The sequence below is a fragment of the Macaca thibetana genome, chromosome X, assembly GCF_024542745.1.
Source record: "Macaca thibetana thibetana isolate TM-01 chromosome X, ASM2454274v1, whole genome shotgun sequence".
In the NCBI taxonomy this organism is placed as follows: Eukaryota; Metazoa; Chordata; class Mammalia; order Primates; family Cercopithecidae; genus Macaca; species Macaca thibetana.
Window position 1 is genome coordinate 98,409,690 of NC_065598.1, and position 11,893 is coordinate 98,421,582.

Genomic DNA, 11,893 nt, shown 5'->3' on the forward strand with positions numbered 1-11,893 from the left:
GAGATCGCGCCACTGCACTCCAGCCTGGGCAACAGAGCGAGACTCTGTCTAAAAAAAAAAAAAGATTATGGGATTCCTGACCAAAATGGCAAGGCAATATTTGTTTAAAAACATTTTGTCTTCTTAGGTCAGTATTATCCTTGTTTTACAAATGAAGCATTTGACTTACTGCAAGGTGAAGCAAAAGTATTCAAAGTCCCACAAATTTAAGAAGCAGGGTTGGGCCCTAGTCTGTCTCCAGAACCGACACTCCTAACCAGTATACTTAGAAAAGAGGAAAAGACATTTGCCAAACCATGTCAGCCAATGGTGATTGATGGTAGACAGGACCATATGTTTTTGAGTGATAACTATCCTTCAGTAGCCTTTCTTCCATGTACCAGATGATATTTATTTAAGAAAAACAAACAAGATATAATTGTAAAAACAAGAGTATGATTATTTTTAAAAAGATAATAATCATCACAGTTAAGTTTTCCTTAGACAACCTGGCTGTTGAAATAATTCCTTGAACTTCCACAGTTAATTCTATTCCCTTTCAGGAACTCAGAGTGCTTTTACAAATGGAAATCACATTTATTCTAGTTTCTATCCTTCAACTGGTTGAAAGGCAGGGCTGGTCTGATTTCCTTTGATGGGTGAGGCCATTTCTCCTGGGGATGCACCAAAGAGTGGCATTTCTGAGTCATATGACATGTGTATCTTCAGCTCAGTGGATACTGTCAAACAGTTTTTCAATGTGGTTGTTCCAATCTATATTCCCACTAGCAGTGTTTAGACTTCTACTGCTTACATCCTCATCAACACTTGGTATTTTCTATCTTTTTCATTTTTCTCTTTCTGGTAAACATGTGGTAGTATCTCCTTGTGATTTTAATTTTACTTTCTCTTTAACTCTTCTTGAAGTGTTGTCTCTTAAAAGCTATCTGTTCTTTAAAAAAGAACCTTTCTATTTATTTGCTTACAAAACTGGATCTTTCATCCTTTGGAGAGTGCATTATGGATTTTGCTGATTGGATTCTTATTGTGTTGTTTATTAATTTCCTCTAGCCCCTCTTATTTTTTTTTAATTGGTAATTAGATTTAGAAGTTTGATCAAATTCAGCTTATTCGGCCTGAGTACCTCAGAAGTGGTGTCCTTTATTACTAAAGTGTCAAATTAGTAGGCTCATTGGCTCTGGTTTTCTCTCCTCCTGTAACCTTGAAATTGATCACTGTATTTCAGTGTTGTCACCCTGATCCATCCATTATAAAATTTCCGGTAGCATTTCATCATAAAATATTTGAACCTCTGAAGTAGGCCTAGGCCCCCAAAACCCATTTAATAAACTAATTAGATGTAGACATAGGAGTATGCAAGGAAACAAACTATGTATATGACCTGTCCATCTTTTTGTAAACATATGAGTATTTCAAAGAGAGTTGTGGTCATACTGTACTTATTGTTTCATTATCTAGTTTGAGGAAAATTTTGTTTTTGTTTATGCAAATTATGCCTTTTCATTGGAAGAAAGAGAGAATGCTCTCACCTGGTGCCCAGAGTCAGAATTGCAGAAATGGAAGTCAACCAACAGCTTGGAAAGGCATAGGAGATTTGAGGGGAGTAAGGGAGGCACATGTATTCTATTGTATAGAACTGTAGAGAACAAAGCTTTCTGGAATTTCCTATATGCGTGTGTCCAGAGCAATGAATATGTGGGCATCATAAATATAATCAGTTCACAATTATAGTGTTTTTTGTTGTTAACATTTTGAACAATGAAACTTCCACATTTAAAACACCAGGGAATTGCAAATTTATAAAACAAATATCCTCTATGTCCCTCCAATGCAAATATACTGATTTATTAAATAAATGTTTTTAATATACTATTTTTGTACCACAGCATATGAACATGATTCTTGGTCAATAAATGTATTTCTACGCTATCATTTTGTGACTATGGTCACAGATTTTCCTGATTTACAAAACATTATCTTAATGACTTTGTCACATTATTAACTTTTTTATTGTTTAAGCCATATGAAACATAATTGAAATATATATTAGAAATTAAAAATATTCTGTCCAAATCTTCTCCATCTCCATAATACAAAGATGGCCTGTATTAATTTACTGGTATCTATTCTCCAGATCTTTTTCTGTCCATGTAGTATACTAACTTATTTTTAGCCACACACATACCTATAAACCCATGTAGAGAGAGATAGATACATATATTTTCACAGTGGAACCATATACTGCATTATAATTTATGACTTTGCTGATTGACTAAATCGGATTCTTTTTCATTTTGTTTGTGTGTCTACAAGTGTTTTGGAGAGATTAATATTGGTTTTTATTGCATTGTCTCTTGTGTTTTGGAGAGATTAATATTGGTTTTTATTGCATTGTCTCTTGATATCATTGACCTATCTCTGTACTTTAAGAGTATTTCATACACAGAGGATAAAAACCTAGATTAAACATGCATACAGCATTTATATATTAACCTATAAAAACTACCTTATCTAACATTTGTAGTGTAACTTGCGTGTTTAACTTTAGTAGGTAGAATTGTGTCCCCCTCAAAACATGTCCCAATCCTAACCCACCCAAACTTTATTTAGAAATAGGGTCTTTGTAGATATAATTAAGTGAAAGATCTCCAGAAGTAAATATCCTGAATGTAGGTTGATGCCTAACTCCAATGACTGGTGTCTGTATAAAAGAAAGCAGAGGGAGATTTGACACACACAAGGAAGAAGGCCATGTGAAGATTGAGGTAGAGATTGGAGTTGTGCTGCCTCAAACCAAAGGAGGAGCTGGAAGAGCTAAGAAAGGATTCTCCCCTAAAGCTTTTGGAGGCAGTGTGGTCCTGCGTACACCTTGGTTTTGTACTTTGGGCTTTGGTTTTGTACTTCTGAACCATGAGATAATGAAATTCTGTTGTTTAAATGTGCAAAGTTTGTGATAATTTGTTATGGTGGCCGTAGGAAACTATTCATTGGCCGATATCCTATTTTTCATATCTACAGTGATACTAATGCCAGTAAGATATGTAAAAAGAATTTAAAATGACTAACATTCCTTATGAATCATATGCTTTTAATGTATTGAGTCAGTCAGTGCTCATAACTGTTTTACAAGGTAGATACTGTGACTAATCCTTATTTTATAGATGAAAAACTGAATGACAGAGAGAATAAAGACTTTGTTTGATACTGTATAGTTAGGGAGTGGGACAGCTTGGATTTGTGTCCAGTACCTCATGCTCCAGAACCTGTCACAGATTTGTGTTAAGTTTAAAGAAGCAACTGGACAAGCATGCATATTTTATGAGTTCATTAAAAGCAATACTCAGTATGGTAATATATGTAAACAAAAAACTGAACCTAGTGACCAAAAGGGGGATTGTAACCTTGGCGAGATCATGTTCATTGCAATCCTGGGGACAGAAGCCACAGTGCAGTGGAGTAAAGAGTAAATGGGAAGTAATGTTAATAGAGAATGTAGAAAATGTAGACAATTTTTTGAAGGAGAAGGAAAAGACAGAGTCAAAGAGGGAGAGAGGGAGGGGAGGGGGAGGGCAAAGGAAAGGGAGAGGAAGGAAGAGAGAAGAGGGGAGAGGAGAAAAGAAAGATATCCTGGCCGGGCGCGGTGGCTCACGCCTGTAATCCCAGCACTTTGGGAGGCCGAGGCGGGCGGATCACAAGGTCAGGAGATCGAGACCACGGTGAAACCCCGTCTCTACTAAAAATACAAAAAATTAGCCGGGCGCGGTTGTGGGCGCCTGTAGTCCCAGCTACCCGGGAGGCTGAGGCAGGAGAATGGCGTGAACCCGGGAGGCGGAGCTTGCAGTGAGCTGAGATCCGGCCACTGCACTCCAGCCTGGGCGACAGAGCGAGACTCCGTCTCAAAAAAAAAAAAAAAAGAAAGATATCCTGTGGCTGAATTGAATTGATGATATATTAGGCCATTCTTGCATTGCTATAAAGAAATGCCTAAGACTGGGTAATTTATAAAGAATAGATGTTTAATTGGCTCATGGTTCTGCAGGCTTACAAACATGGCACCGGCATCTATTTAGCTTCTGAGAGGGCCTCAGGGAGCTTTTACTCATGATGGAACCTGAAGCTGAAGTATATATGTCATATGATGAAAGCAGGAGAGAGAAAGTGGCGGGGGCGGGGTGGGGGAGTGCCACACACTTAACCAGATCTCAGGAGAACTCACTATCACCAGGACAGTACCAAGCCTTGAGGGATCTGCCCCCATGACCCAAACACCTCCCACCAGACCCAACCTCCAACATTAGGGATTAGAATTCCACATGAAATTTGGCAGGGACATATATTCAAACTGTATCAGGTGATGAGGAACAAAAAAGGATATTTAAAACAATTCTTTGGAATTTGAGAAAGTTTAAAGTTAATTTGAAGAAACCATCTCCTCTCAAATGTGAGCCACGAAGTTACCCATATATTCATTTGAATTCTTACCCTCTTTCCACTTTAGTTAGACACCTCCAGTAGACTAGTATGCTTCTAAAGCTCAATACACATTTAGTTATTACCTAATGAAAGAATAGAAAATTGTGTTATAGAAATTCTTGTAATTCCTAGATTTCTGTGATGTAACTAGATACTGTGTGATCTGAGAACCTTGCACTGTTTACTGCAAAATGGGTCTACAATATTCCTATAAACATATTAAAATACTGAGCAGTGCTGGAGCACTCATTAGACAATCGCCACTCCTTGTGTCCGTGATGTGATCTGTCATGGAACTCACCAAGTGAGTTCACAAACACGCCTGCCTTTCCACCATGGGGAAGTGGATTTGGGTCTGCTCAGAGGCATGATGTTGAATAGCTCTTGTGAACTTTCCAAGCACCTAAGAATGCAGAGACCTTTGGTCTCTAAAACTTTGAAATTAAGGCATTTGAGAGAGAGATTTGCTTGTTCTTCACAATGTTTGTGTTGTCATTAGGAGAAACAATGAGAAGTGATTTTTCATGATGACTACCTTAGCCTTGAGGCTCAGCCAGTCCCTCATGCTGTGTACCAATACTTAAAGGCCACTCCCTGCTGTATATTCTCAACAGATTTTCTCATTTACCCCTCAGGACTGCTCTGTAAGGTTGATATGGTCAATCCCATTTCACAGCTAACCAAGCTCAGGCTCACAGAGCCTGAATCACTTTTCCAAGTAGGCGGCAGGATTGGAATGAGGTTCCATCCCTCACCTTCCCTAGAGGACCCTGATCACCCCCTTTTAGAAGATGGGTTTCCAGGGCTTGATAAATGGTCAGCTTCCACTCCCCTGTTATTGTGGTCCCATGGGTTCCCACTCAACAACTCCTCTGAAGATGACAAGGGAAGCAAAATCCTGTGCTTTGTGCCATGAGATCTGGGTGTAGGGCCACATAAGAGGGCTGATCCCTAAAGTGGCAAGTGGGCTTAGGCAGAAGCTTAGGTGTTGGCCTTGGGACAGGTGAGCTAGAGAGAAGGAAAGAAACATGCACTAAATTACTGTAAGCAAATGCACTTTACACCTCATCTCCTTTAATCTTAACTGGTATCCAAGGTCATTATGACCATTATTCAAATTAGGCTGCTGCCTTTGGAGGAGTTTATGTAAATCAGGGAGACAACTTTGTTGTTTCCTGATCAGCACAAACTCCGTAATACTCTAAACTTTTATCATTTTCTCTTCATTATTCCAGGGCCCTGAATGCTCTAATCTCCCTCCAGGCTGACAGTACCTGCTCCCCAGGTGTTTTTCAATGTTTTTTCTTTTGAAATTTAAGATCTGTATAATTTTAAAGTCAAATTTTGAAGTTTAATTGGGTTAGTATCCATGATTTGTGAAACATAGTAACAAAATGGCAACTATTTCAACAGAGAATTTAAATGAAATGTACATGAACAATAAACATACTAAAATATGCCAACCCCTCAAGAACTAATAAAATGCATTTTAAAATCTTGAGAATTTATAATGACAAGATACAAATAAGTACCGTGATTGCACTTTTGGAGAAGACAACATGTGTGTGTAGGTAAACGTGTTGATGTGCACCTCACCTACAGGGACATGTCAGGAGAGTATGCACCATCCTAGGAACAGCAGACCCCTTGGGGTTAAGGAGTGGGAGTTGACCAGTGAGAGCTCAGGTTAATTTTGATTTATCAGTATGCTCTTGTATACTGTTTGAAAATTGGATTTGGGAATAAAAGTATTTTGATGAAAATTTGAACACACAAAATACTTTGGAACAAATTGTCAAAGTTAAGGTGTACATAATTTTCATTAATTTGAAAAAGCATTCATTATATTCTATTTTATTGTGAAAGAAGTAAATAACAAGTCTAATTGACAGAGGTTTTGTGTGTGTGTGAGTGTGTGTGTGTGTCCTCTAGCTCTAGCACCCCAAATACACAATCATGGATGCAACTTTAGTTGCAGAGGGAATTGGAACCAATATCAGTTTCATATATTCTGGAACATGATGGATACATGGAAATCGCTACTATTAGGTGAATAATTCCGGAAAACTGTGGCTGGTACCTTGGAGCTAACCTCCAACCTCCATCCCTCCCTCTTCCTGAGTCCCCGGTTTGAGATTATCAGAGCTGCGTTTCTGTCTCTGGCCACTAGAAGGCATCACAGCTATCTCTGTTTTTGTACATTTTGCAGAGTAACATGTTTCAAAATAACTTGTTTACTTTGGTTCTAGTTCTGTTTGGAAAATTCACATGTATATTAAAGCAGGTGCATTTGCTGTTGACCCCCAAGTCTACATCGCATTCACTGATTTATCATCTCTTCCCTTCTCAGTGTAGGTTGAATTGTCCATACTGTCAGAGGGGGAGGGGGTGGAGATGGGGGGGGGGCGGGGTGTCCCTCCCAGAGAGCAAGGCATTCACTCTCCATAACTCTATCCCTGTACAGGCTTCTCAGACCTTCTCACACTCTCTCTCAGTCTTCCCCTCTCCAGGACACTATAGACACAGTTCCCCAGAAGCTGCTCTACTGCCTCCACCTCTCTCGGTCACCTTTCTACAGCCTTGTCACTGCTACCTGGTGTTTCATTGTATGGATGCCCTGGAACATATGTTTTTACATTTACACCGATCAGTTTTTTTCTTACCAGCATGGGGAACTGGATTTGTGTCTTCTTGGAGGCATGATGTTGAACAGTTTTTGTGAGATTATGAAACACACAAGAATGTAGAGAACTCCATCTCTAAAACTCTGAAATCAAGGTGTATCAGGGAGATTTGCCTTCTTTATATGGATATCTGTGTTTTCATTAGGAGAAACAATGAGTAATGATTTTTCACGATGCCTGCCTTGGCCTTGAGGCTCAGCCAACCCCTACTGCTATGTCTCAACATTTAAAGGGCCATTGAAGTCTCCCACTGCATGCCATATACTCTGGACAGGTTTTCCCATTTATGCCTGGGAACAACTCAGTCAGGATGGTATGGTCAGTCCCATTTCACAGATGACCAAGCTCAGGCTCACAGAACCTAAGTCGCCTCTTCAGGTAAGTGGCAGGATTAGAAAGAGATTGTATCCCTCATCCTCCCTAGAGGACCCTGAGCACCTCCCTTTTAGAAGATGGGCTTCCATGGCCGGGCGCGGTGGCTCAAGCCTGTAATCCCAGCACTTTGGGAGGCCGAGACGGGCGGATCACGAGGTCAAGAGATCGAGACCATCCTGGCTAACACAGTGAAACCCCGTCTCTACTAAAAAATACAAAAAACTAGCCGGGCGAGGTGGTGGGCATCTGTAGTCCCAGCTACTCGGGAGGCTGAGGCAGGAGAATGGCGTAAACCCGGGAGGCGGAGCTTGCAGTGAGCTGAGATCCGGCCACTGCACTCCAGCCCGGGTGACAGAGTGAGACTCTGTCTCAAAAAAAAAAAAAAAAAGAAGAAGAAGATGGGCTTCCAGGGCTCGAGAAATGGTCAGATTCCACCATTCAGATCATGGCAATGTTTTTAGGGGAGTTTGTGTAAATTAGGGAGATAACTTTGTTATTGTTTGTTTTGTATTGATGCATACTTAGAATGCTTCTCATTTTTTCCTTTTTAAAAAGATTTCAGCAATGCTGTAGCAAATAACCTCTTACCTGGATATTTTGTACATGTGAAAAATGTTTCATCCATTACATGCTTAAACATCTATCCTTTGGGGCTTGATTTCAATAATTTAAACTCCCTTATATGTGTCTGAGCATTCTCATTTCTTTAACCATCTTTGTACCTGTTGTTACAATATTTAAATGTATTTATAACTGATAAGTGTGTTTCCATTTCCTTGATGTATTTGGTCCCTCATCCCGCCCCCATACCCAGACACACACAGAACCACTTTTTACCTTTTTCTTTTGCAAATTAAAAAAAAAATTCTTATTCAGCTTTTTCTACATTTAAATTTTGTCAAACAATAGATGATAAAAGTGTATTTAGATGGTTTCATTTGCATTCCTTAATGTATTAGTGAGCTAGAATGCATTTTCTTATTATTATTGGCCATTTGCGTTTTGTCATCCATGAACCATTTACATATTTTGTCAGTTTTGCTGTTTTGTTATAGGAGCTGTACATGTGTTAAATCTAAAACCCTTCACTGATGGATGCATGTGTTATTTCAACACATCTTTCTTGGGTGAATATTATTTATGAGACACTCTAGCAAAATCCATATCCTAGATGTCTCTTCTGAGATCTTGACTCTTATATTTATGGGAGATGTCCACCTGCAGCAAGAAAAGTATTAGTGCCCATGCAAACATGCGTGGCTTGTCAAGGATCACATGCACAGACAGTTCACACTTACTCCTGAACCCTGCATGGCCACAGAGTAAAAAGGATGTGTGGTGCATTATATGAGGAGAGCCCTGGCTCAGGATTGTGATTTCTGTGATCTCTACACTAACAGCAAGATTTTTAAAAATTACATAACATTTCTGAGTTTGCCTTTTCTCATTTGTAAAATGGAAACAATCATAGCTACCAAAGACAATTGTTCTGACAAGTAAAAGAACAAATTATTTTAAGCGTCATACACAGCGTAGGGTTCATACGGTACTCAACACATCTTAGTCCCCTTCCTATTTCATACCTGTCCTTACTTTAAAGGAGAGTCCTTTGACGTAATCCAAACGGCATCGTTACATAACGATCACATGGCAATGTTAAGAGAAATGTAAGGTTTCAATGATGAATTAACTGCTGTGTCTCTACTCTGTTTTGGATAAGAAAAAGTAAAACAATCGCTGAAGCAGTTTCCCAGGGTTTGTAAAAGAAAACCATCAAAGCCACCACCTCATTTCGCTTTATTTCATAAACTTCGCCATCCCATTTTTTATGTTCTATGTTAATTTCTCAAGAAAAATAGGCCCGGCACCGCCTCTGCGTGCAACCCTGCTGGTCTGGCCCAGGCGCGGGGCGGGGCCAGCATGATGAGCGCCCCAGGCAGCCCCGACCAGGCCTACGACTTCCTGCTCAAGTTCCTGCTGGTGGGCGACAGCGACGTGGGCAAGGGTGAGATCCTGGAGAGCCTGCAGGACGGCACGGCCGAGTCCCCGTACAGCCACCTGGGGGGAATCGACTACAAGACGACCACCATCCTGCTGGACGGCCAGCGGGTGAAGCTGAAGCTCTGGGATACGTCGGGGCAGGGAAGATTTTGTACCATATTCCGCTCCTACTCTCGTGGTGCACAAGGAGTGATCCTGGTCTACGACATTGCAAACCGCTGGTCTTTCGAGGGTATGGATCGATGGATTAAGAAGATCGATGAGCATGCCCCTGGTGTCCCTAAAATCCTGGTGGGGAATCGCCTACATCTGGCATTCAAGAGGCAGGTGCCCAGGGAGCAGGCCCAGGCCTATGCTGAGCGCCTGGGCGTGACCTTCTTTGAGGTCAGCCCTCTATGTAATTTCAACATCATAGAGTCTTTCACGGAGCTAGCCAGGATCGTGCTGCTGCGGCACAGGTTGAACTGGCTCGGGAGGCCGAGCAAGGTACTGAGCTTGCAAGACCTCTGCTGCCGCACCATCGTGTCTTGCACGCCTGTGCATCTGGTAGACAAGCTCCCGCTCCCCATTGCCTTAAGAAGCCACCTCAAGTCCTTCTCCATGGCTAAGGGCCTGAATGCCAGGATGATGCGAGGCCTCTCCTACTCCCTCACCACCAGCTCCACCCACAAAAGGAGCAGCCTCTGCAAAGTGAAGATCGTCTGCCCACCCCAGAGCCCACCCAAAAACTGCACCAGAAACAACTGCAAAATTTCTTAAGGAAGGCACCAGAAGGAAACAAGCTGGAATCGCTCCAGGAAAAACTGAATGGTTACACCTGGAAGAGGGAAGATGCATTCCAGATTCAAAGAAATAACGTTTTCTGTTTCTCATGGGAACAGTGCTGCTTGGGAATGTGTGTGATGCCTTCTGTCGATAAAAGCACTTTATGCAGTTTGACTTTGAATTTCTACGTGGATGTGCATGTGTTTATAAAGGGAAAATTAGTACTCTGCTCAACTCTTGATAACATGAAATTTTGAATGTTACTTATAATCACACTGCATCTTTTTCCTTAACTGCTTTTGTAAGAATGGTGATATGGCAGTGATGAGTATAAATTCAAGGAAATTTGAGATGCAATGATAGTGAGATCATTCTGAGACATTGATATTACAAGAGGGGCCTTTTTGTATACTTCCTTTTTGATGTCAAAGCACCAATTTATAAAACACTGCAGATGCATATAGAGATTATATGTAACAGATCTGTCCAGTTTGTGCACGAAATGGATTTGATAAAGTTTTTGCTATGTTATTTTACTACATTTGGGGATTAATAAGTGATTTATATGTGTGTTTTTCTGTAAATTTACTTTTTTGTACAAGATGTTTTACAAGATATGAAGCTAAGGGAAGAAAACGCCAAAGATATCTCTAGTTATGTTGAACATAGCCAACATGGTTTCAATGGGTCAGTAAGAAAAAAGCCATTTCAGTAAGGAATGAAATAAGTACTTATTTAAGAAAATGTTTCTTAACAATAAAAAGTATATATTTTTATCTTTTGCTAAAATGAAAAGAAAAAGAAAAATATGTATAATGTAACCCTGCAAGATGAGGCTTTGCAGAAAAACAATGCAATAGAACATGGGGGGCCAGGCCCATTATAAGGCCTTAGGTGAGTCATTTCCCCTGTGCTGGCCAGTTTTGGTTAACACCTCTCAGATCTATATAGAGGTTAATGAGATCACTTCTGAGACCTTAGATGGGAAGGAAGGAGAAGTGATTTCCATGTAATTACTTTCCGATTTACACTGTGGATTATTATAGTAATCAATATTGGATAAACTGATTAAATGTAAGTCCTTGTACTCTTTTGTAATTGAATGACCATTTATTTGTGCATTGTCATAGGGTGGTTGTAACATAAAGTCCCACAGAAGGGCAGTATCTCTGGCCTCAGGGAGCCATGGGGACTCACCCTTCCTGAACGCTGGTACTTTTCTATCTCGTGAATTTCTCACAACATTCCTGGGAGGTAGAGGATATAATCTCTACACCATCCTGTAGCTGAAGAAACAGTGATGTTTGCAGGTTAAGCAATCTGGCTGGGGAGCATCCTGCCACTAAGTGGAAAAGCAGAGACCTGCACCCTATATGCCCCCAGGCAGACTGATGCTGAGCTGCACATCACACCATAACCAAGTAAATCTTGCTTTCCTGCTGACCCGGGTCACTACTGAAATCTGTATCTTCAGCTCTGAAGCCAAGCTCCCAGTTCTGTCTCTCTTCTGAAAGACAGAGAGCCTTGTCAGACCTAAGTTTCCTACTCTGTAGTCAAGGGAGTGTGTCTGGGCCAGTACTTTAGAAACTGGAGTC

General features: G+C 40.6%; 1 protein-coding gene across 1 annotated transcript in view; it reads left to right on the forward strand.

Moving 5' to 3' along the window:
* The window catches only part of LOC126946025 (ras-related protein Rab-40A-like), a 203,883-nt gene extending 192,715 nt beyond the window's left edge, over positions 1-11,168 (forward strand). Inside the window, exon 14 of the mRNA XM_050776008.1 lies at positions 9,384-11,168. Within this exon, the coding sequence (XP_050631965.1) occupies positions 9,453-10,292 (840 nt within the window). The 5' untranslated portion in view covers positions 9,384-9,452 and the 3' untranslated portion in view covers positions 10,293-11,168. The remainder of the gene's footprint in view (positions 1-9,383) is intronic.
* The last annotated feature ends 725 nt before the right edge of the window (positions 11,169-11,893 follow it).